The sequence below is a fragment of the Chlorocebus sabaeus genome, chromosome 14 (assembly GCF_047675955.1).
Source record: "Chlorocebus sabaeus isolate Y175 chromosome 14, mChlSab1.0.hap1, whole genome shotgun sequence".
Taxonomy (NCBI): domain Eukaryota; kingdom Metazoa; phylum Chordata; class Mammalia; order Primates; family Cercopithecidae; genus Chlorocebus; species Chlorocebus sabaeus.
Genome location: NC_132917.1, coordinates 69,662,105 through 69,686,539, shown reverse-complemented (window position 1 = coordinate 69,686,539; position 24,435 = coordinate 69,662,105). Strand labels below are relative to the sequence as shown.

Here is a 24,435-nt window from a genome sequence, read left to right as displayed (position 1 = left end):
TCATCTTTACCTTCAAAAGGCTTTCAAACCAACTTTTAGGTCAAAATGCCATCACTTTAATGTTAATTCTACTTAAGAATTTTCAAAAGAGGATTCAAAAGACAAATATTATAATGACATACCAGAAGATAATCGAACATACCTGATCCTTTTCAAGTGTAAGTATTTGATAGCCAGTTGTTCTACTACATATTAGTTTTCCACTACTATCAAAAGAAGCCAAACGTAATCTAGGATTTAAAAAAATAAATAAATAAACACAGGATTTTTAAACCACAGATTAAATAAGCCCTTCCTCACTTTCATATTTACTTTTTTCTCTGTTTTTTATTTGATAAAAGACTTTCAGGAAGTCTTTTCAAACTGTAATCTGACTGCATTCAGTGACAAGCCTGTGCTATTACACATATCTGGCCAAGAGAAATAATTTATAAATGTTTTTACTGTTGTAAAATATACATAACATTTATCATTTTAACCATTTTAAAGTATATAGTTCTGTGGCATTAAATATATTTCCACATTGTTCTGTACCCATCTCTAGAACATTTTCATTTTCCCTCGCTGAAGCTCCTTACCCATTAAACACTAACTCCCCACTTTCCCTTCCCTCAGGCCCTGGCAACCACCAGTGTACCCTCTGTACCTATGAATTTGTCTACTCTAGGTACTTCATATATGGAGTGGAATTTTATATTTGTGCTTTTGTGAGTGGCTTATTTCACTTGGCATGTCTTCCAGGTTCATCCATGTTTAGCATGTATCAGAATTTCCTTCCTTTTCAAGGCTAAACAATGTTCTCTTTTATGTATGTACCATATTTTGTTTCTCTAGCATCTGTCAGTGAACATGTGGGCTGCTTCCACCTTTTGGCTATTGTGAATAACGCTGTTATGAACATAAGCATACAAAAATATCTGTTTAAGCCCCTATTTTCTTTTTTTTTTTTTTTTTTGAGACGGAGTCTTGCTCTGTCACCCAGGCTGGAGGGCAGTGGTGCAATCTCGGCTCACTGCAAGCTCTGCCTCCCAGGTTCACGCCATTCTCCTGCCTCAGCCTCCCAGGTAGCTGGGACTACAGGTGCCCGTCACCACGCCCAGCTAAGGTTTTTGTATTTTTAGTAGAGGCGGGGTTTCACCGTGTTAGCCAGGATGGTCTCGATCTCCTGACCTTGTGATCTGCCCGCCTCAGCCTCCCAAAGTGCTGGGATTATAGGCGTGAGCCACCGCGCCCAGCCTAAGTCCCTATTTTCAATTCTTCTGGGTCTATACTCAGAGGAGAAATTGCTTGATTGTATGGTAATTCTGTTCAATTTTTTTGAGGAAGCGATATACCATGTTCCATAGTGTCTGTGACATTTTATATGGCCACGAGCAGTGCACAAGGATTCTAAATACTCCACATCCTTACCAACACCTGTTACTTTTGTTGTTGTTTTTTCTATTCTGTTTTTATTAATAGCCATCCCAATAGGTGTGAAGTGAAAGATCATTGTGGTTTTGGTTTGTATTTCCCTAATTAGTAATGTTGAGCATCTTTTCATGTGTTTTTTAGCCATCTGTATATGTTCTTTGGAAAAATGTTTATGCAAGTCTTTGGCCCATTTTTGAGTTGAGTTTTCTTTTTAAATTATAGAGTTGTAGGAATTTTCTGTATATTCTGGGTATTCATGTCTTGTCAAATGTATGGTTACAAGTATCTTCTCTCATTCCCCGGGTTGCCTTTTCACTGTCCTCTGATACATAGGTTTGTGATTTTGATGAAATCCAATTTTATCTATTGCTTCTTTTGTTGCCTGTGCTTGGGTGTATTATGGAAGAAATCACTGCCAAATCAATCGTTAGGAAGCTTTCCCCCTATGTTTTCTTCCAAGAATTTAATAGTTTTAGTTCTTATGCTTAGATCTTTGATCCATTTTGAGTTAATTTCTGTATTTGGTGTAAAGTAAGTATAAACATATGACTTTTAAATCATATGTTCATTAAGCTATTGTCCAATTTGTCAGCTTCTGGTATCCTCTCAGAAAAAGATTGCTAGCAACCACTGGGCAAAGTTTAACATATTAAATCCTTTAAAAAGTTAAGGATAATACATGTTTTCCTGGAAACATACCTTGCTACATATTTCAACAGTCTGGACCTTTTATTTGCTAGGAATAGCAACAAGGCGATAACTTCAAGGCTGATATTCCCTATTGGTATATATTCCAGCCTATTCATTCTCCCTGACATACTAGATCTTATGATTCTGATTACCGACAATACATTTCACAGGAATGGAGCCTCGTCATTTCCTACCACTTTCACATATACTATAGCTTACCAAAGTTCTACTAATGTTGGTGTAAATTATCAAGGTTTTATTTCTTACATTTCCTCTGGAGTGAGGAGGAGTGGGGTGGGGAATCTCATCCTACCTAAATGCTATGCTCCTTCGAGGCTGTAAACTGACAGATCCGCTACATGGCTGATTCAGTGTATTGCGTTTGAAAATGATGTATCGATTGGTGTAAGTTACAAGTAGGTCAAAGCCGAAGTTAAAACCCGTCCAACGCCAGCAGTACTAAAAAATACAAGAAAGAAGACTTACTTCAGTTTATCATATTAGCAAGTCAAAAATAAAAAATTCAAAATGTCTTTTGTCTCTAACTCATTACAAGTATTTCCCTCATGAGTGGTTGACTTTTTGTCAGTGACTTTTTCTTCAGGCTTATCACCCCAAACTATACATACATCTATGCCAGAAAAGCGGCCCTTATGATCATAATTCTCTAAGCTACTTTCCTCTTCATGATTAGTTTCCTTATCTCTTCATACTGCAATTCTACCATAAATAACAATGCTTTTTTTTTTTTTGAGATGGAGTCTCACTGTCACTCAGGCTGGAGTGCAGTGGCATTATCTCGGCTCACTGCAACCTCCACCTCCCAGGTTCAAGTGATTCTCCTGCCTCAGGCTCCCAAGTAGCTGGGACTACAGGTTCCTGCCACCACGCCCGGCTAATTTTTGTTGTTGTTGTTGTAGTTGTTTTTTGAGACACAGTTTTGCTCTAGTTGCCCAGGCTGGAGTGCAATGGCATGATTTCGGCTCACCACAACCTCCGCCTCCTGGGTTCAAACGATTCTCCTGCCTCAGCCTCCCGAGTAGCTGGGATTACAGGCATGCAACACCATGCCCGGCTAATTTTGTATTTTTAATAGAGACGGGGTTTCTCCATGTTGGTCAGGCTGGTCTTGAACTCCCGACCTCAGGTGATCTGCCCGCCTCAGCCTCCCAAAGTGCTGGGACTACAGGCGAGAGCCACTGCGTCTGGTCTTTTTTTTTTTGTATTTTTAGTAGAGACAGGGTTTCACTATGTTGGCCAGGTTGGTCTTGAACTCCTGATCTTGTGATCCGCCCGCCTCAGCCTCCCAAAGTGCTGGGATTACAGGCATAAGCCACTGTGCGAAGCACTAATAAGGCTTTTCGCTGTAACTCTATGTGACTATATAGCTTAGAGCACTAAGAATCTAGATGGGGGTAACTAAGAACCCATTAAAATCTCCTTGCTTTAAAAATACTCTAAAATACCTTAAGTGACACATAATTGGGTTATGTAAATACCATCATGGGGTTCACGAGTTTGTTTATTCTATCAGCTAATAGTTAATGTGAGAGTATCAGATAAGGTGGTGTGATAGAGAGAAGTAGTTAGGGCTTCAAGTGTTTGGCTGACACCCTGGATTGCAATTCAGTATTAACTGATATTTATTGAGCACATATTATATGCCAGGCACTCCTCTAAGCAATGGAATCATAGCAGTAAATAACATACAGTTTCTGCCCTAGCAGAGGTGAGGTGATAACTGTAAGGGCAAATCTTTTTTTTTTTTTTTTTTTTTTAGAGACAAGGTCTCTCTATGTTGCCCAGGCTGAACTCTAACTCCTGGGTTCAAGCAATTTTCCACCTAAGCCTCCCAAGTAGCTGGAACTGCAGGTGCATACCACTGTGCCTGGCTGGAGCAAAGGTTCTGAATAGGTGAGCATGGATAGAGTCCAGTACAAAGAGAGGGAATGGACTAAGAAGCAGGCAGTTCATTTTTCTAATAAGAGGAAAAGCATAGCGCATAGCTATAGATGCAGGTAGACTGGCAGAACTACTGGTAAGAGGATGTACAGATTCTCTTTTCATTGCATTAGGCAGCAAGGCCATCAGGTAAGAATAAGGGTGAGAGTATTGCCCTTTTGAGGAGAGAAGGTATGACTTATCTCAGCTAATGGGAGGATCAGTTCACTAGGGAAATGCAGACAGATCATGATGCAGCACTAACCTACTTGAAATTCATGGTTACCACATTCAAGTGGAACCTAATGGGGTATGGTGTTTGTCTTTAATCACATTCATCTGTCTGGATGCAAGCATGGAGTGCAACCCTTAACAAGAGTTGGGGTTTAGCCAGGTGAGTTTAACATGTCAAAGAGGAAAAAGAAAAGTTAAAAGAGTATAAGCAAGTGACCAATTTTAAGATGGAACATAAAATATAAGTCAGGCAAAGAAAGAAGTAGAAATGTGGTCAGAAAGGTGATAGGGAAAGGTTGCAAAAATAATGTATTATATAGCCAAATGGGGTTAAAAAATTGTTGGAGTCCAGGTGCTAGAGCGAATGAGCTAGAAAGATGAGGTGGGGTCTGAAAACGGGATGCCTGAAATGGAGATTTTGAAGGTGGTGTAGTAATTAATAATGCAAGGGTATGCTCATGGGAATGGATGCCTGAGGTAGGGTGGAGCACAAGAGCATGGGGGAAGGAAGGTCAAGGAATAGAGATATTGAAATCATCAAGACTGATAATAAGAATAGTGATAAAGAAAGGTAATGAGGGCTGGACGTGGTGGCTCACGCCTGTAATCTCAACAATTTGGGAGGCCAAGGTAGGAGGACCACTTGAGCCCAGGAGTTTGAGACCAGCCTGGGCAACTAGTGAGACCTCGTCTTTACAAAAAATTTAAAAAAATTAGCCAGGCGTGGTGGTGCATGCTTGTAGTCCCAGCTACTTGGGAGGCTCAGGTGGGAGGATCACTTGAGCCCAGGAAGTCAAGGCTTCAGTGAGTCATGATTGTGCCACTGCATTCCAGCCTGGGCAACAGAGTGAGACTCTGTCTCAAAAAAAAAAAAAAAGAAAAGAAAAGAAAAGAAAAGGCAGTGAGCTCAGTGAATTATGGCCATAATAAGGGTAGTAGGTGGTACAGTAGAAGCATTTGCTTCAAAGTAACAACAAGATCTGGAAGCAGCAAAAAGGAAAAATGTGAACTAAAGAAAACTATTCTTTTACACTCTGAACATCTATCATAATATAAAGGCAAACATAGGCTGGGTATGGTGGCTCACGCCTGTAATCCCAGCACTTTGGGAGGCTAAGGCAGGAGAATCTCTTGAGCCCAGGAATTTGAGACCAGCCTGGGCAGCATAGGGAGACCCCCATCTCTACAAATAGTAAAAAATAAAATTAGCTGGGTGTGGTGGCATGTGTCTGCGGTCTCAGCTACTCCACAGACTGAGGTAGGAGGATTGCTTTCAGTTCAGAGCACTGAGGCTGCAGTGAGCAATGATTGTGCCACTGCACTCCAGCCTGGGCGACACATTGAGATACTGCCAATCAGTCAACCAATGCAAACATAAAACAATCAACTTTTAAAAATTAAAAATAAATAAAGTAAAAATGAGGAAAAGTTTGGGATAGAAATAACCAAATGGGTATCTATATAAGGCTGATTTTTTTTAAAAAATAAAAATTATAATTAGTTGGGGGGGGAATATTTAAAAATGTAGTTCATGTCCCATTAGTAGATTGTAAAATCAATTGAATAGGATACAATCAGTTGTTTTGTTTTGTTTTGTTTTGTTTTTGAGACGGAGTCTCGCTCTGTCACCAGGCTGGAGCACAGTGGTGTGATCTCAACTCACTGCAACCTCTGCCTTCTGGGTTCAGGCGATTCTCTTGCCTCAGCCTCCCGAGTAGCTGGGACTACAGGTGTGCACCACCACGCCCAGCTAATTTTTGTGTTTTTAGTAGAGATGGGGTTTCACCATGTTGGCCAGGATGGTCTTGATCTCTTGATGGTGTGATCTGCCTGCCTTGGCCTCCCAAAGTGCTGGGATTATAGGCGTGAGCCACCACGCCCAGCCACAGTCAGTTTTTTTTAAAAAAAATATTAAATAGATAGCTGGGCATGGTGGTTCATGCTTGTAATTCCAGCTATTTGGGATGCTGGGATGGGAGGAGTGCTTGAGCCTGGGAGGTAAAGGCTGCAGTGAGCTGTGGTCACGCCACTGCACTCCCGATTGGGTGACAGAGGGACAGCCTGTCTCTAAATAAAAAATAACAATAAAAGTATTAAATAGAAAAAAGAATCTCTGGATGCACAGGGATAAGTATTGTTTTTAAATACTGTTCTTTCACTTATATACATTTATATTGGGTGATAATGAAAAAATATCTTTTTTTTTTTTTTGAGATGGGGTTTCTCCAGCCAGGCTGGAGTACAGTGGCATGATCTTGGCTCACTGTAACCTCCGCCTCCCAAGTTCAGGTGATTCTTGTGCCTCACCCTCCCTGGTAGCTGGGTTTACAGGCACGCACCACCATGCCTGGCTAACTTTTGTATTTTCAGTAGAGACAGGGTTTCACCATGTTGGCAAGGCTGGTCTTGAACTCTTGGCCTCAAGCGATCTGCCCACCTCAGCCTTCCAAAGTACTGGGATTATAGGTGTGAGCCACCGTGCCTGGCCAAGAAAAGGTAATTCCTAATGTGGGTAACAATCAATGGATCTGAATGTCCTTGATTTAGGATAACTGTAACACAGAATCACTTTTAAGACTATGTAACAGATCCCTCACAATTTCTTCTTTATCTTAATTTCGGATTGCTAAGGGACCCTCTTCTTGTATCTCTTATCTGAACTCAAAATTTAAGTTCAGCATTCTCATACAAGGCCAAGTAATCAATCACTACTGAGTGTGGTGGCTGTAACGCCTTTCCCAGAAGATCATGCTACAGAAAGTATACAAGCTCTTCTGAGGTATGACAAGTGTCATGATTATTACTTACAGGTGCAGGATGTGCTGATAATACAATTTGTATGAGAATATTAACAGTCACAACCCATACTTACTTCACCATCTTTGGCAAGCTTTCTACCACACCTCATGCTATTTCCCTCTAGTTCTTCTTTATTGATTTCTTGAGGCCTAAAAATATACATAAAACATGAACTCTCATAGAAAATATGCAACTAATAATTTAAAAAGAACTATGAGTTAAGGACAGAAAATCTTGCTACCAGATTTAAAAATAAATTTTTGTGGTACAGATAAAAATAACAATGTGTTGATTAAATTTAGTCCATTACCTTTGCTAGATAAAAAAGATTTAATATCTTCTATGTTTCACTTATTGCCCTGACTTCTGGACTACTTTTATTAGGGCTCAGTCAAACCAGAGAAGAGGAAAAGAAAAACTGAAAAATTCTATTTGCCAAAAAAAAAAAAAAAAAAAAAAAAAGCAAAAGTCTACTAAGTAAAACAAGTTAAAATCTATTATTTCTGTAAATAAGATGTGACTTGATATCACCTACCACTTAACATTACTTGTTTCACATGCAAACCATTTTTCATGTAGTGTAAGTATGCAAAATCAATATTTAATAGAAAATGTAGAATTTTATCAGTTAAGTCTTTACTTGGTTCCCTAGTTTAAAAACCTTAATAAATTAAGAGAAACACTGTTATCTCAAGTTGTAATAAATATAGTATTATTATTAGCTTCATAATTCCAAATGATAATAGCAATACAATACATTCATTCATATACTCATTCACAACATGAAGTGCCTAGAAATTGGGTGCAATAATAGCATATATAATAGATAATAAAATAATGAAACAAATACAATAAATAAATAAGTGTAAATAAGACTAATAAAACATGTCCTTGATATCCAAGAGCTCAGTTTAGTAGGGAATTAGACATAAGTAATAATTATAATACGGTATTATATTATAATAATTATTATAACATTAAATATTATAATAATTATAATAACATTAATAGTTTGTGGTTTGTGATGTTAAGAGCATGAAGAAGGTACAGATTTATTGCCCATGGTTAGAGGGGGATCATTAGAGAGTAAATATTATTTGTGCCTGAGTGGAAGCTTGTTGGGTGAGGTGGAGGTGAGGGGTGAATTCTAAGGAGGGCTAAGAGTATTCCAGGCAGAAGAAATAGTGGATAAAAAGGAACTGGAGCATAACAGAAAACCAAATGTAAAGGAATTTAATACAGCTGCAGCATACGAATATAAGAATTTAGTGCACATTTAGTGCAGATGAACATGAAAGGAGATGGAGCTAAACACATCTGGGATAGAATGCTGACAGTTCCCACAGGTCATGCTAATAAGTTTCAACTGCTCTTGTAGGTAACTAGTTCTCAAGCATTTATTCTGTAACTTTAAAATTTTTTATTATGAAAAACTGCAAACATATGAAAGCAGAGAAAACAGTGTAATGAGCCAAATTTTCTTACCATCTAGCTTCAACAATTTTGAATACCAATACTATAATCCCTTAACTATCATCAAATATCCCTGGACATATTTAAGCAGAGGAGTGACACAGTTTTATTGCCGTTTTAGAAAGATAACCTTCTTGGCAATGTAAACGAGAGTTTTATGAGGAGAACCCCAGAGGGAGACTTGACATCAGATTATAACCTAGCATCCAGGGAATATAGTGTCTTCCTCACTTTAGCAGTCCTGCAGCAGTGAGCAGATGCTTGGTTTATCTGCTGAACAGAATATTTCCTAAGCGGGAATATAATCATACACAGTTGACCCTTGAACAACAGGTTTGAACTGCTTGGGTCCATTTATACACAGATTTTTCTCAACCAAAATCAAATAAAAAATGCACTATTTGGCCAGGCGCGGTGGCTCATGCCTATAATTCCAGCACTTTGGGAAGCCGAGGAGGGCGGATCACGAGGTCAGGAGATTGAGACCATCCAGTCTAACATGGTGAAATCCCGTCTCTACTAAAAATACAAAAATATTAGCCGGGCATGGTGGTGGGTGCTTGTAGTCCCAGTGGCTGGAGAGGCTGAGGCAGGAGAATGGTGTGAACCTGGGAGGCGGAGCTTGCAGTGAGCTGTGACTGCGCCACTGTACTCCAGCCTGGGCGACAGAGACTCCGTCTTAGGAAAAAAAAAAAAAAAAAAAAGCAGTATTTGTGGGATGTGAAATCCCACTTGTATATGGAGAGCCAACTTTTTGTATATGTGGGTTTTGCAGGACTAAACAACTGTGGGACTAGAGTATGTGTGGATTTTGGTATACGCAGGGGTCCTGAAACCAATCCCCCCAGAATGACTGTACCTTTTAGGCAAAAAACTAAACACTTATTCTAGTGCAGTATCTTAGATGAGACTCTATATTACCCTCAATAAGGATATGGGTGAGGAAAATCTTGAAAAGTAAAGAACATCCAAAATCTAAAAATTGAATATACAGAAGATATAGGATGATTTATAAGCTACTTCATACACTACAAAAATGCTTCAGTTCTCAATTCCATTAAACAGTTCATTGTTACTTCATATACTACAAAATGCTTCAGTTCTCAATTCCATTAAATAGCTCATTGTTACTTCATATACTACAAAATGCTTCAGTTCTCAATTTCATTAAATAGCTCATTTTTTGGTTTCAATTTATTATTTGTATTTCAACAACCTTTTTTTTTCTTATTTATTTTTGGGACGGAGTTTCGCTTTTGTTGCCCAGGCTGGAGTGCAATGGCGCAATCTTGGCTCACCGCAACCTCTACCTCCCAGGTTCAAGCAATTCTCCTGCCTCAGCCTCTTGAGTAGCTGGGATTACAGGCATGTGCCACCACACCCGGTTAATTTTGTATTTTTAGTAGAGACGGGGTTTCTCCATGTTGGTCAGGCTGGTCTTGAACTCCTGACCTCAGGTGATCCGCCCACCTTGGCCCCTCAAAGTGCTGGGATTACAGGTATGAGCCACCACGCCCAGCCTCAACAATCTTACTATTATTTATGCTGGATAAATACACTGGAAATATATTTGAAAAAATATATAATTATAATCAAAGTAGAAACTAGGATCCTGGATAATAAAAATCTCATAATCATCATGAATTTATGTAATACTTTCATACACTTACTGTTTGGATGAAAACTTATAATTAGGTCATTACTCAAAAAAAGTCTTTGGTATATAAAAATGAGTTCAAAGAGATCAGGGGCAAAAAATTAAACTTCAAAGGTCTTTCTGTATACTCAGTCTCTTCATAATACCTATATATTAAGAAGCTAGCAGAAGGATCAAATCACAAATATAAAAGTTCTGTGAATTACAAAACACTATACCTCTTTCCTTTAAGATGAAGAAAGAGCATTAATGTTTTGTGGGGGGAGTCACATGTTTTTGGGGAAAGTATTCGTAACCAGATGGTGTTTTTTTTGTTGTTATTTTATTTTATTTTATTTTATTTTATTTTATTTTATTTTATTTTTGAGACAGAGTCTCACTCTATCCCCCAGGCTTGGAAGTGCAGTGGAGCAATCTCGGCTCACCGCAAACTCCACTTCCAGGGTTTAGTAGAGACAGGGTTTCATTATGTTGGCCAGGCTGGTCTCAAACTCTTGACCCTAAGTGATCCTCCCACCTCAGCCTCCCAAAGTATTGGGATTACAGGCGTGAGCCACTGTGCCTGGCCTGCATGGTTTTTAAATTAATTTTAGACTTAAAGATCATCAAAACCTATTCATTACATTAATTAGAATTTGACAATACTACCATAAATAAGAAAAAACAGATTTACCTAGACATAAATATAAAAATTGTGCTTTATGAAAGCATTACCTCAAATAATAGTTCAGTATGTCGAAAGAAAATCATATGATACTAAGTGAAACAAGGTATACATGGATTACATGTTCGATTTTACTAACAAAGCAAATGATATTTCAATAATTGCATTATACTAATTGACCAGAAAGACATTTATAAGACTGATAATGTTGCAAATATATAATAAAAAGTGATAATATGATCTTTACTTCAACAGCTTGAGTTTTCAATACTATTAATGATTTTTCAACATAATTAACGCATTAAAAAATCCATAGCAAATTTTTTTAACGAAAAATGATACGTTATAATATACTTACCCCACCTCACTGTCTTGTTCTGCCCGCAGCATAGCAAACCACTGCTGTTTATACACAGAAGAGAGCCATTCTGAAATGTAAGAATAAATTAATAATAAATAACGACTGAAGAACATAAAGGATTTAAACATTCATAGTTGATAAAATTGTTACCATTTCTAAATACAAGTTTAAAATAGCAATTTAAAAATTAGGTAGCTTAGGCCAGGCATGGTGGCTCATGCCTGTAATCCCAGCACTTTGGGAAGCCAAGACAGGTGGATCACCTGAGGTCAGGAGTTCGAGACCAGCCTGACTAACATGGCAAAAACGCATCTCTACTAAAAATACAAAAATTAGCTGGGTGTGGTGGTGGGCGCCTGTAATCCCAACTACTTGGGCGGCAGAGGCAGGAGAATCACTTGAACCCAGGAGGTGGAGGTTGCAGGGAGTCAAAATCATGCCACTGCACTCCAGCCTGGGTGACAGAGTGAGACTCCATCTCAAACAATCAAACAGACAGAAAACAAACAAACAAACAAACGAAACTGGTAGGTAGCTTATATTTTACAAACATACTATAATGGCTTAATGATCTTTAAAGTGGTAAAGGTTATATAGCTTTGTCTCAGGATAGACTGCACTTATATTGCATACATTTAAATTGGGATGTAAATCCTTAGTTAAAAGCATATTCTTGCATTTAATGTTTTCCTTTTCATAGTTCATATTAATTTTTCAATTGTAAAAATCATACCTGAAACTATATTTTTAGTTTTTATAGAAGTTCTGACAGAAAATTGAATAATAAACTCTTCAGTTATTAACATCTTAAAAAAACAATTAATTTGTTTTTTGGGAAATCCCTACATTAGTAGATGAAACATGCACACTCAATAAATAAATAATTCTAGAATATTAGATTTAGATAATATAAAATTAAAATATTTTAAATTATTCTAAATAGAATAAAAATTACAATTATAGACATTCCTATAATAATACTTTTTTCCCACAAAATAAGCCTGTGTAAGTGGAAATGTTAGTTATTTTAGATAAAAACAGATTAAAAACAAGAGTAGGCCAGGTGAGATGGCTCATGCCTGTAATCCCAAGCACTTTGGGAGGCTGAGGTAGGAGGATCACTTGAGTCCAGGAGTTCCAGACCAGCCTGGGCAACATAGTGAGACCCGATCTCTCCAAAATCATGAAAATTAGGTGGACATAGTGGCGTGTGCCTGTCGTCCCAGCTACTCAGGAGGCTGAAGCAGGAAGATTTCTTGAGCCTGGGAGGTCAAGGCTGCAGCGAGCCCTGGACATGCCAATGCACTCAAAACCTGGGCAACAGAGCAAGACCCTGCCAGAAAGAAAGAAAGAAAGAAAGAAAGAAAAGAAAAGAAAAGAAAAGAAAAGAAAAGAAAGAAAGAAAGAAAGAAAGAAAGAAAGAAAGAAAGAAAGAAAGAAAGAAAGAAAGAAATGGCTTAGCACTATTTATCTCTCTGCTCTTGTTTATTCCCAACTAGGGTAGTTTTTCTATTTTTTTTAAGTTCTTAAATTATTTTTCAATCTCTAAAAGAGGGGTGGAAATTATAGTGCAATTAAAATCTGGATTGTCACTTCCTAGGTCTCTACTTAATAAAAGTAATCAGGTGACTTCCAATATTTACTGGTGTCTTTCCTTAAAACATCCTATAAATACAAATACTTTTTTTTTTTTTTTTTTTTTTTTTAGAGAGAGAGACACGGTCTCGCTCTGTGGCCCAGGCTGGAGTCCAGTGGCCCTATCTTGGTAAACTGCAGTCTTGAACTCCTGGGCTCAAGCGATTCTCCTCTCAGCCTCCAGAGGAGCTGGGACTACAGGCGTCTGCCACCATGCCTAGCTAATTTTTCCATTTCTTATGGAGAAGGGGTCTCCTGCTTCAGCCACCTACTGCTGGGATTACAGGCGTGGGCCACCATGTCTGGCCTAAATACACTTTTGAATGTTTCTTTCAGGGGCCTCCAAAATTATATTCTTGATATTATAAGGAATTTAAGTGTCTAGCACAGATAATTTGTCTTCATAGGTAAATACTAGTAGCAACTATTGCATGACTCAGCACACATATACTCGTATATTTTTAAAAATTCTTTTTTTTTTTTTTGAGATGGAGTCTCACTCTGTTGCCCAGGCTGGAGTACAGTGGTGCGATCTTGGCTCACTGCAAGCTCCGCCTCCAGGGTTCACACCATTCTCCTGCCTCAGCCTCCTGAGTAGCTGGGACTACAGGCACTCGCCACCACGCCTGGCTAATTTTTTGTATTTTTAGTAGAGATGGGGTTTCACCAGGTTAGCCAGGATGGTCTCGATCTCCTGACCTCATGATCCGCTGGCCTCAGCCTCCCAAAGTACTCGGATTACAGGTGTGAGCCACCGCGCCCGGCCAAAAATTCTTATATATGTGTATTTAAAGCTGATCACTACCTATTAAAATGCCTGGAGTTAGAAACTCATTGATCTAGAGATAGCATATGGCATTTCATGATTCATTTGTAAAACTGGAATGAGTTACACATACATGCATATTCTCAAATATCATGTTAGATGTATCCCACAATTTTTTTTTTTTTTTTTTTTTTTTTGACAGAGTCTTGCTCTGTCACCAGGCTGGAGTGTGGTGGCATGATCTAGGTTCACTGCAACTTCCGCCTCCCGGGTTTGAGCGATTCCCCTACCTCAGCCTCCCCAGTTGCTGGGATTATAGGCATGTGCCACCACACCTGCTTATTTTTTGTATTTTAGTAGAGACGGAGTTTCACCGTGTTGTCCAGGATGGTCTCGATCTCCTTACCTTATGATCCACCCACCTCCGCCTCCCAAAGTGCTGGGATTACAGGTGTGAGCCACCGTGCCTGGCCAAAAATGTTTTAGAATTTAAATTGCAACAAGTTTTGTATAACCTCCTTTAAAACCAAAAGCATTTTAACAAGTTAAAAACATGAGTACATATTTTTGTTTCTCTTGTCATGGCTTAATCCAAAAAAGTAAAAAGTGAAACTTCAAATCTTTCTGGTCATTGGTAGCTCAAGGATTCTAGGTCCCATGTCTTAAAAGCAGCATTCCAAAAGTAAGTCAATGTAACACAAGTTCAAATGCAATGTTAACAGCATTGCAAAAGGAAAAAAAAAAAGAATCCCTGGTAAAATATGGGATAAAAAGAAGTGAAGCAGGTTCCTTTTCACAGAGTTTTCAGTATGTTTGTATGCAATCATTTCCAAAAAGGAAGAAACACTAGGCAGAGTTTGCCAGAATCCTTTTTGGCAGAGAGCTACTGTTGGCTGGAAAGATTCTGAAAAAGTGCCTTCAAGAAACTTTGACTACGTAGACTAAACTTTGACTAAATAGTAATATGTTTCAGCACTTATTTTAAACTTTATCAGACCAAGGTCCAAAACAAAAACTCAAAATAGGGGCTAGGTGCAGTGACTCATGCCTGTAATTCCAGTATTTTGGGAAACCGAGGCGGCAGGATTGCTTAAGACTAGAAGTTTGAGAAGAGCCTGGGTAACATAGCAAGACTCTGCCTCTACCTGCCTGCCCCTCTCCAGGCCACAGGGCGAAAAAAAAAATGGGCATGTCAAGGTGGTATTTGACAGTGTCATGGATCCGATCTGCAGTTGAGATCTAGTCTACAGCAGTTTTGAATATAAACACAGTATTTTCCCAATGGAATAAATGAGATACATGAGACTGAATTTATTTAGATTATTTCCCTAGTTTTACACAAAGAATATGGAAAGGGGACCTCTAAAACGATATTATTTGAAAATGTCATGTCTTACGTTTACCAACTTTAAAAAGCAAAAAAAGATACTTCCTAATTTGCCCAGTATTTTTTGTTTAAGTGAAGGGAAAAGTGTATCTTCAGGTATACATACACTCACACGAATCCACTTAAAACTAATATGGCTTATAGCAAAAAACTAAGCCTACAAGTTGAACTACTTTATGAAACACATAAATCAGATGTAGATAATGAAGATGAGTGACCAAACATTTACATAGTAAAAATTTCTACATGGACAAATAGGAGTACTCTGTATAGAGCATCTAGGTAGAAAATAGTAACACAAAATTATGGAGAAGCCTGGTTCAAAAACGCTTATGTATAATAACATAAAAATCTAGTTCTGAAGCTATTTTCTGAATTTATTACATGGATTTATATACTTTTTCATTTTCAGTAACTTATTTTCACAAAACTGACAATGAGGTAATTGGGTAGAAAGTTAGAACAGAGTGGCAGAAATTGATATAATTGCTGAAGGAAATGAAAAAGAGAAATAACGAACTAAAAGTAGTATAAGAAGTCCCAAGGTTCAAGCTTAGTGTTGAAATGTCAATTTGCAGTGACACCAATACGAGAGCTGTAGAATGCTCTGCAGCAGTACTCAGCACAAAGTAGAGTGCTTGACACAGTTGAATCCTAAAATAAAATGCTTCTATACAAAGTCCCAATTCAACTTTTAATTAAACATGTTTCTAAATTTTTTACCTAAAGATGGCAAACAGATGTACTCAAACTCTCCATATTGCCAAATGTCTAACTTTGATTAATGTTAACACGTTTGGCACTATTTCTGAAAAATGATCAAGTTTTAGGTTGATTAATCAAAATAATTTCAACTCATTTCAAATCTAAGATACCTTCCTACTGACAGCATATACCAATCTATCTCAATAATGTGAATTAGGTGGCTTCCTTCTGTCCCTTCACAATGTGATAAATATGTGGTAAATAATTATCTGTAAGATATGGTAACAATGACTGACATCTGCCAGAAAATACAGGATCTAAACTCTTTCTGATTCTATATTGAATAAACTATTTTAGACTAGAAATACTTGTACCCATCTTGCAATCCAAAAATATAAAGCTTATCCACTTGCATCACAGGCACACTTAAATTAAACCACTTTAGAACAAACTTTTCCCCAATCTCTTTCAAAACTCATTTGCAAAAAGCCTTAAAAGGAAGTACAGTTAGAGTGGCATATGTAATTGGCTTTGGCATCTAATATTACATCATTGCTAGGGCCTGGTATTTAACAGATACTAAAACTATTATAGAACTGCTATACTATAAGGAATGTAAAATTCAGAGAATTTGTGATTTAAACAGCATCTATAAACTTGCTGAAGTGATTTTATAAAAATGCACCACTTCCAAATATACCAGAAGAGTTAACTCTAAGTTTTCTTTCCCTTCAATTCCTTTCCAAATAAGTATACAGATTTCAGGAACAATTTAAATCTATAAACATATAGCTATGTCACAATTAAGGTGTCAAAAAATCACAACCTTTTACACAAATCTATAACTCTAATTATTACTGCAAACATGACATATAAATCTTCAAACAGAAATTCTATTTTCCATTTCTTATATGTATATATAGTACTAAATGGAATTATTCACAAGCACTAGAGATTTAACTCAGAAAGGTAAATCAGTAGTTATTTCAAAAAATTTAAATTATAATTAGCAAAGACACATTTGCTTCAACATGAAGTTTAAGACTTTAGAATAAGAAAAAACCAGAATAAACAAATTTAAGGAGCACTAATAGAAAAATCAGTTATGATCTTTAAATACTTCAAAAGTCATTTTTAAAAGTCTGATCCAAAATCATGTACTGGTTTATTAAATTAAAGAACATCCATATTACAGAATACTAGATAATCATTTAAATATTCTAGAGAGTATTTAATGAAATATGATATGGGAAAATACTCATGATATGTAAGCATGGAAAATTACCTCTATAGTATGATTCTACTTTGGAATAAACATGTATACCTTTTTGGGATTAATAATAATTTCTACTTCCTTGTTCTATTCTATGATCTATATTACTGTTATAATCAGAAATATATTACTTAAAATTACAAATTCATTATGTTCTCTTACCTGAAGGTACTATAGCATCTTGTTCAATAATTCTTGCAGAGGCCAGATCACTGATAATATATTGTAACCTTAAATGTCCGAATACCGACACAAATGGTTTTCCTTGTTCAGTTTCAAGAAAGGCCATACCTTCAAAATCTATAAAAAACCGTGTAAGTTAAACAGTCATTCTTTTCAAACCTATTATTCTTAAATGTTTTGATGGACAGGAGATATACACATACACTCACGTCTATTAGAATACAAAATAAGGTAGTTTTAAAGTTCTCAAGAATTTTATAAACCTTAGGTTTACAGATAAAAACATAAGGAGATTTATTTTAAAATCCCAGGAAATTAACTTTGGTCCTAATGAAACCCCTGGGCTGGGAATTCAGCTGTTTCTGGGCATTTGGCATTTATAGCGCAGCAAGTTGGGAAAGGAAGGCTTGAGAAAGGTACTTAGGGTTACACACTCTCACCAGAATCCCCCTCCCAGGAACCGAACAGGCCAGTGAAACTCTGGAGCCCAAAAGCCTCACTCAAGGGTAAGGTACACAGGACAAAGACTATCTCTTAATTTCTTTTAACTTACATGTCAGCTACATGTAATGAACACTAGTTAATATATTAATTCTCTATTGAAATACAAAATAAGAAAGACTACGTATGGCTAGGCGTGGTGGCTCACGCCTGTGATCCCAGCATTCTGGGAGGCTGAGGCTGGCAGACTGTTTATGCCCAGGAGTTAAGAGACCAGCCTGGGCAACATAGTGAGATGCTATCTCTATTAAAATAAAATAAAACAAAATAAAATAAAAGACAGACATTGTAGCCATAGTTTTGCAACAGTTGGGTAGTATTCAGTTATTATTAAGATAATTCAAGGCTGGGCACGGTGGCTCACACCTGTAATCCTGGCACTTTGGGAGTCTAAGGTGGAAGGATCACTTGAGTCCAGGATGTCTAAGATCAGCCTGGCCAACATTGTGAGACTCCCATCTCTACAAAAAATAAAAATAAAAAAATTAGCGAGGTGTGGTGGCATGTGTCTGCAGACCAGACCCAGCTCCTCAGGAGGCTGAGGTGGAAAGATTGCTCGAGCCCAGGAGTTAGAGCTTGCAGCGAGCTATGATTGTGCCGCTGCACTCCAGCCTGTGTGACAGAGCAAGACCCTGTCTCTAAAATAAATAAATAATAATAATAATGCTGAAAACAGAATAATTCGGCCGGGCGTGGTGGCTCATGCCTGTAATCCCAGCACTTTGGGAGGCTGAGGCGGGTGGATCACGAGGTCAGGAGTTCAAGATCAGCCTGGCCAAGATGGTGAAACCCCATCTCTACTAAAAATACAAAAAAGATTAGCCAGGCGTGGTAGTGGGTGCCTGTAATCCCAGCTACTTGGGAGGCTGAGGCAGAGAACTGCTTAAACCTGGGAGGCAGAGGATGCAGTGAGCCGAGATCATGCCACTGCACTCCAGCCTGGGTGACAGAGTGAAACTTTGTCTCAAAAAAAGAAAATAGAATAATTCAAGTTTATGAAGTATATAATTTTTTTTCTTTTAGGGAGAATTTAAGGTTATTCCTAAAAATTACCCTCAGTTACATTCCAGTGTGCTTTCATGAGTCAGAAGGAAAGGTTTAGAGTTACTGCTATCAAACAGGTATTTGTGCATGAGCCCTAGTCTATGTTTTCTGTTAAACGACATACACCCAGGAGAGTATGTACACCCAGTCCTGTTGCTATTAAGGATAAGGAGAAAAACAAGACAGTTGCCATTATAGACTACTATGTCTCAAACCATGCTTCACATAGAATACAGGTTTTCTGTAGACCAGAAGGTGTTCTCCACTAAAATATTTTTTTACTGAAAATTGTAATAAAGACAGCCAAGTTAATGAAAAGAATTTCCACATTATCTCATATATTTTTCGTATTCCCTTGGCACCTGCTTAGAGTCAGCAAAGCAAACAAGAAAGCAGTAAATTCATTAAAAAAATTAATAGTTAACTTTGCTTATTTATACAACAGGTGTGTGATGGTGGATTTATATCTCTGGCTTTTAAAAATAACAACATTGGTTCTAGTTCACACGTTGAATTAAATGTGCCAATTTCATGGGGTGTGCTGAGAATACCATTTTGTTTTCACAGGTGTTCTGTCACATGAACAAGACATAAAAATCTAATTCTGGATTGTCTCACAAAAATCTGGTGATTACATCTCATGAAGCCTTTTCGTCAAGGCTGTAGAAGAGACTGGCTCATTTACTTCTGTAAGAATTTATAGAACCAAAAAAAATGTTTTAAAGTTGCTTGCTGGACAACATGTGGCCATACTTATTCCATCAGCTAAATTCAATAGCAATCCTTAAGTATAATTGTGTAGAAAACTTTCTAAATTTCTATTGTTTCTTGTAGTCCTGATCCATATAGATCTGAAAAGTCAAATAATTAAGATAACTTAAAAGAAATATACAAAAATATACGCTGGGTGTGGTGGCTCACGCCTGTAGTCCTAGCACATTGGGAGGCTGAGGCAGGCAGATCACTCGAGGCCAGAAGTTCAAGACCAGCCCGGCTAACATGGCAAAAACCCATCTCTACTAAAAATACAAAATATTAGCTGGGTGTGGTGGCATGCACCTGTAGTCCCAGCTACTCGAGAGGCTGAGGCAGGAGAATTGCTTGAATCTGGGAGGCGGAGGCCGCAGTGAGCCAAGATCGCACCACTGCACTTCCAGCCTGGGTGACAGAGCAAGACAAAAAAAAAAAAAAAACAAAAAACAGACAGACAGACAGACATACACCAATATATAACAAGTGAGGGATCACAAGTGATTTTTTCTATCCTGTTTCCTAAGTATGCATCTTATTTACAATTTTAAAACTACTGAAAATGACTCTATAAAATCTACACAGAAAAACAAGAGCATTAGACATACATTTTTGTTTGTGCAATCAATGTCTCCCTGAAAAGTTATGTTGAACTGTAAACTTTCACACCTCAGGGGCTGGGAGGGAGAGCCTCAAGTGGGAAACCAGAAGTGGACCACAGCTTGCTTCTCTAGTTTCTGCCACTTAGGCTACAGGGCAATTTCTCTTTTGATTGATTGCTGTGGTGGATCTATCTGAAGCACAAATGATCCTAAGGTTCTATCAACATTTGCCTAACATCTGCTATTTCTACTGAGTCCCTCTGTCTTTTTAACTTCTTCACCATCCTTGTCTCTTTCCGTTTTTCTTTTTTTGTTTGTTTTTGAGATGGAGTCTCGTTCTGTCGCCCAGGCTGGAGTGCAGTGGCCGGATCTCAGCTCACTGCAAGCTCCACCTCCCAGGTTTACACTATTCTCCTGCCTCAGTCTCCCGAGTAGCTGGGACTACAGGCACCCGCCACCTCGCCCGGCTAGTTTTTTGTATTTTTTAGTAGAGACGGGGTTTCACCGTGTTTGCCAGGATGGTCTCGATCTCCTGACCTTGTGATCTGCCCGTCTCGGCCTCCCAAAGTGCTGGGATTACAGGCTTGAACCACCGCGCCCGGCCCTCTTTCAGTTTTTCTCTCTCTTCTGTTTATTTAAATGCTTTCCCCTACTTTTCTCCTCTGTAATTTCCCTAGTCCCTCTTTAATTGCCATAATGTAACACGAAAGTATAATTTAAGATAAAAGTTTAGTATTTTTGTTCTTCAAGGAAATCAAATTATATTTCACTGATATGGTTCTTTACATATTTTTATTTCAAGAGTTTTACAGAAAAATAATTTGTCTGGCTCTGAGGTAGGAAATCTGACTACATAAAATAATTCTATAAAATGAATTTAAGCTATAAAGAGCATGAAATTTTAAAATTAAGAACATCTATTCATCAAAAAACATTTTTTTTTCCTTTTTTTTTTTGAGACAGGGTCTCACACTCTGCTGTCCAGGCTGGAGTGCAGTGGTGTGTGGCCATGGCTCACTGCAGCTCTGACCCCCCCCAGGCTCAGGTGATCCTCCCCCCATGTCAGCCTCCCCAGTAGCTGGGAATACAGACAAGTGCACACCACCATGCCCTGCTAATTCTTTTTTTTTTGAGACAGAGTTTCGCTCGTTGCCCAGGCTGGAATGCAGTGGCGCAATTTTGGCTCACTGCAACCTCTGCCTTCTGGTTTCAAGCGATTCTCCTCCCTCAGGCTCCCTAGCAGCTGGGATTACAGGCGCCTGCCACCAAGCCCAGCTAATTTTTGTATCTTTAGTAGAGATGGGGTTTCACCATGTTGGCCAGGCTGGTCTCCAACTCCTGATCTTGTGATCTGCCCACCTCAGCCTCCCAAAGTGCTGGGAGTACAGGCATAAGCCTCCGTGCCTGGCTGCCCTGCAAATTCTTTATGTTGCTCAGGCTGTCCTTGAACTCCTGGGCTCAAGTGAGCCTCCTGCCTTGACCTCCCAAAGGGCTGGGATTACAGGCGTGAGCCACGGCAGCAACCAAAAAGACATCTTTAATAAATTAAAAAGATAACCTACAAACTGGAAGTGCAGAACATATTTATGACAAAGTATTGGTTATCAGGAATATATAAAGAAAGTCTACAAATAAATAAGAAAAGACAAATGTGACATTAAAATAGGAAACATACCTAAACAGATATCTCACAGAAGAGGAAACATGTGGCTAATAACCATATTAAGGGTCGTTCAATCTCTTTAGTTATAAAGGAAATTAAAATTAAGGCCACAATGTGACATAGTTCCATAACCACTAAAACAAAATGATACATTATCCAGTGGCGTGTTGCCGCTGGCTCATAGGAGCTGACTGTGTACATCTCCTTTTTCACAAAGTGATGTCATGTTGGTAGTTTGCAATCAATCAGCCACAATGGGAAAATTTATACCATGGGAATTAAAAAATGGTACTAATCAGGGATTGTTTTTTTCAGAGTCAGCTTATTAGCACACCACTATGTAATATATGTTAAGACATATATACTTGGTGCAATAATATATATTTTGAAAGCAAAAGAATAAACACGAAGCTCAAGATAGCGGTTAGGAAAAGTCAGAGGGACACAATAGAAAAGAAGCACATGAATTAGACTGAAGTTACTGATGTTCTAATTCTCCAAGATTAGGTCATAAAGGCTCAACGTCTTAAAAATAAACCAAAAAGGTGGCCATAAGCTAAGAAAATCATTAACTAAGGATTATGATTTATCCAGTTCTTTGCACCTAACAGCCATAAAAAATACTTTTTCTAGATATGTTTTAGCAAAGTAAAAAATAACATACATACATTTTAATATACACACACATGTATTTTTTACATTGCATGCCCTTCTTTGTGCAGATAAGACCTTATAGCAGTTGAGCTTAATCAATTTTAGATCAGTCTCTACTGAGAATCTGATGGAAGGTATGGAAGCTCTCCTCCCACAAATGTATGCAGCAGCACACACACACCCCCCCCAAATTCTGTACCCACTTTTGGGGGTCAGTGACACATGAAAGCCTATCTATGGCCCCCATGTTAAGAATGGTTGCCTGACAGGGTATAGTTTGTTAGAGAAAACTCAGTGTGGTCAAGACAAATGCAGTCAACAAGATCTGTTGGTGATATAATGGGAAAAACAATAGTTTTGGGGGATCAAGAGTATGGTGACAGTTCAAGGAGTAACAATTCAGATAATGATAGGTAAGGCATTTTTCTTATCTAGCCTTGATTTTCTCACTACAAATGAGGGGCTGAAGTAGATAACTGCTAAAGTTTTCTCTAAGCTCTAAAATTAAGTCTATAAACAAGTCAGGGCCTGATTTCATTTGATTAATTAATTTATTTTCTGTTCTCACGGGGCCTGATTTTAATAAATTTCCTTTTAAAAGATAAGTTCTCAAAAACTTTAGGCCTACCTTTCCTCTGTTTAGAAAACCAGACATCTGTCTCTGTCAAAAGCTGTTTTAAAGATCCATTCCAAGAAGGCACAAGTTGAAGGAACATCCACTAGGTTAAAAAAATTAAATAAGAAAACAATTATGAAATTTCATCATTTTATGATTTTACATTTTCAGATTGCTTTCACCTTAAAATATATAGCTAAAAAATTTAACTTCTACTTTACCAGCAATTGCAAAAGAGAAAGTACAACTATTAGATGACATGCTTATAAGCACTCAATTTATCATGGCATTATCATAGTTCAATGGCTGGGTGCTGTGGCTCACACCTATAATCCCAGCACTTGGGAGGCCAAGGCAGGAAGATCACTTAAGAGAGGTTTAGACCAGCCTGGGAAACATGGTGAAACCCCACCTCTACGGGAAAAAAAAAAAAAAAAAGGGCATGGTGGCATGCATCTGGAGTCCCAGCTACTCAAGAGGCTGAGGTGGGAGAACGTTTTGAGCCCAGGAGGTCAAGGTTGCAGTGAGTCATGATTGCACCACTGTGTTCTAGTCTAAGTGACAGAGCGAGACCTTGTCTCGAGGAAAAAAGAAAAAAAAAATCACAGTCCAGTGATAAAAATTGGATGTGGGTGCTAAGCAGTAAGCCAATCCTTGAGAAGTCTTTATGGTAACTCGCTGGAGATTACTGTATTAAAAAGGTAAAGGTCTAATATATATGTATATTACATTAGTAATTTTATACTAACTTATTCTACTGACTAACAACTCAATTTCACTAAATACTATATGAGATTATAAAAGCAAGAAATTAACACGGGAAAAAGGAGCTTCTTTGTCTTATTGCTGAGATAATATGCACAGCAGGTAAGAGCAAAACAACTTTTAAATCCTGGACCTGGCACTTAAGAGCTGGGCACATTACCTAATATCTCTGGGCCTTAATTTCTTCATTTGTAAAATGAGCATGATAATATGTTTACCTCATAGGACACTAAAATATTTAATATATATAAATACTTAGAATGGTGCATGGCATGTAAACACCCTGTAAGTATTAGCACTTATCATTACTGGCAAAAAGCAGTTATAACAACAGAAATGAATGCCACTGTGACAACTCACTGCAGGCTGCACCTCCTAGGTTCAGGTGATCCTCCCACCTCAGCCTCCTGAGTAGCTGGGACTACAGGCACAAACACCACACCCAGCTAAGCTTTCGTATTTTTTGTAGACAGGGGTTTTTGCCATGTTACCCAAGCTGATCTTGAACTCTGCGCCGTAAGCGATCCGCCAGCCTGGGCCTCCCAAATTGCTGGGATTAAAGGCGTGAGTCACTGTGCCTGACCTCTGCACCAATTTTTTAAAAGACTGGATAGCCCAGATAGTAAAGTTCCTTGAAGAAAAATAGTCACAAAATTTCA

At 38.1% G+C, this 24,435-nt stretch overlaps 1 protein-coding gene across 1 annotated transcript in view; it reads right to left on the bottom strand.

The window, feature by feature from the left end:
• The window catches only part of GMCL1 (germ cell-less 1, spermatogenesis associated), a 53,626-nt gene that overhangs the window by 9,664 nt on the left and 19,527 nt on the right, over window positions 1-24,435 (bottom strand). Inside the window, exons 8-13 of the mRNA XM_007970346.3 lie at window positions 23,024-23,114; window positions 17,161-17,298; window positions 11,230-11,299; window positions 7,151-7,226; window positions 2,417-2,562; window positions 143-230 (exon numbers count right to left, since the gene is read on the bottom strand). Coding sequence (XP_007968537.2) covers window positions 143-230; window positions 2,417-2,562; window positions 7,151-7,226; window positions 11,230-11,299; window positions 17,161-17,298; window positions 23,024-23,114 — 609 coding nt within the window. The remainder of the gene's footprint in view (window positions 1-142; window positions 231-2,416; window positions 2,563-7,150; window positions 7,227-11,229; window positions 11,300-17,160; window positions 17,299-23,023; window positions 23,115-24,435) is intronic.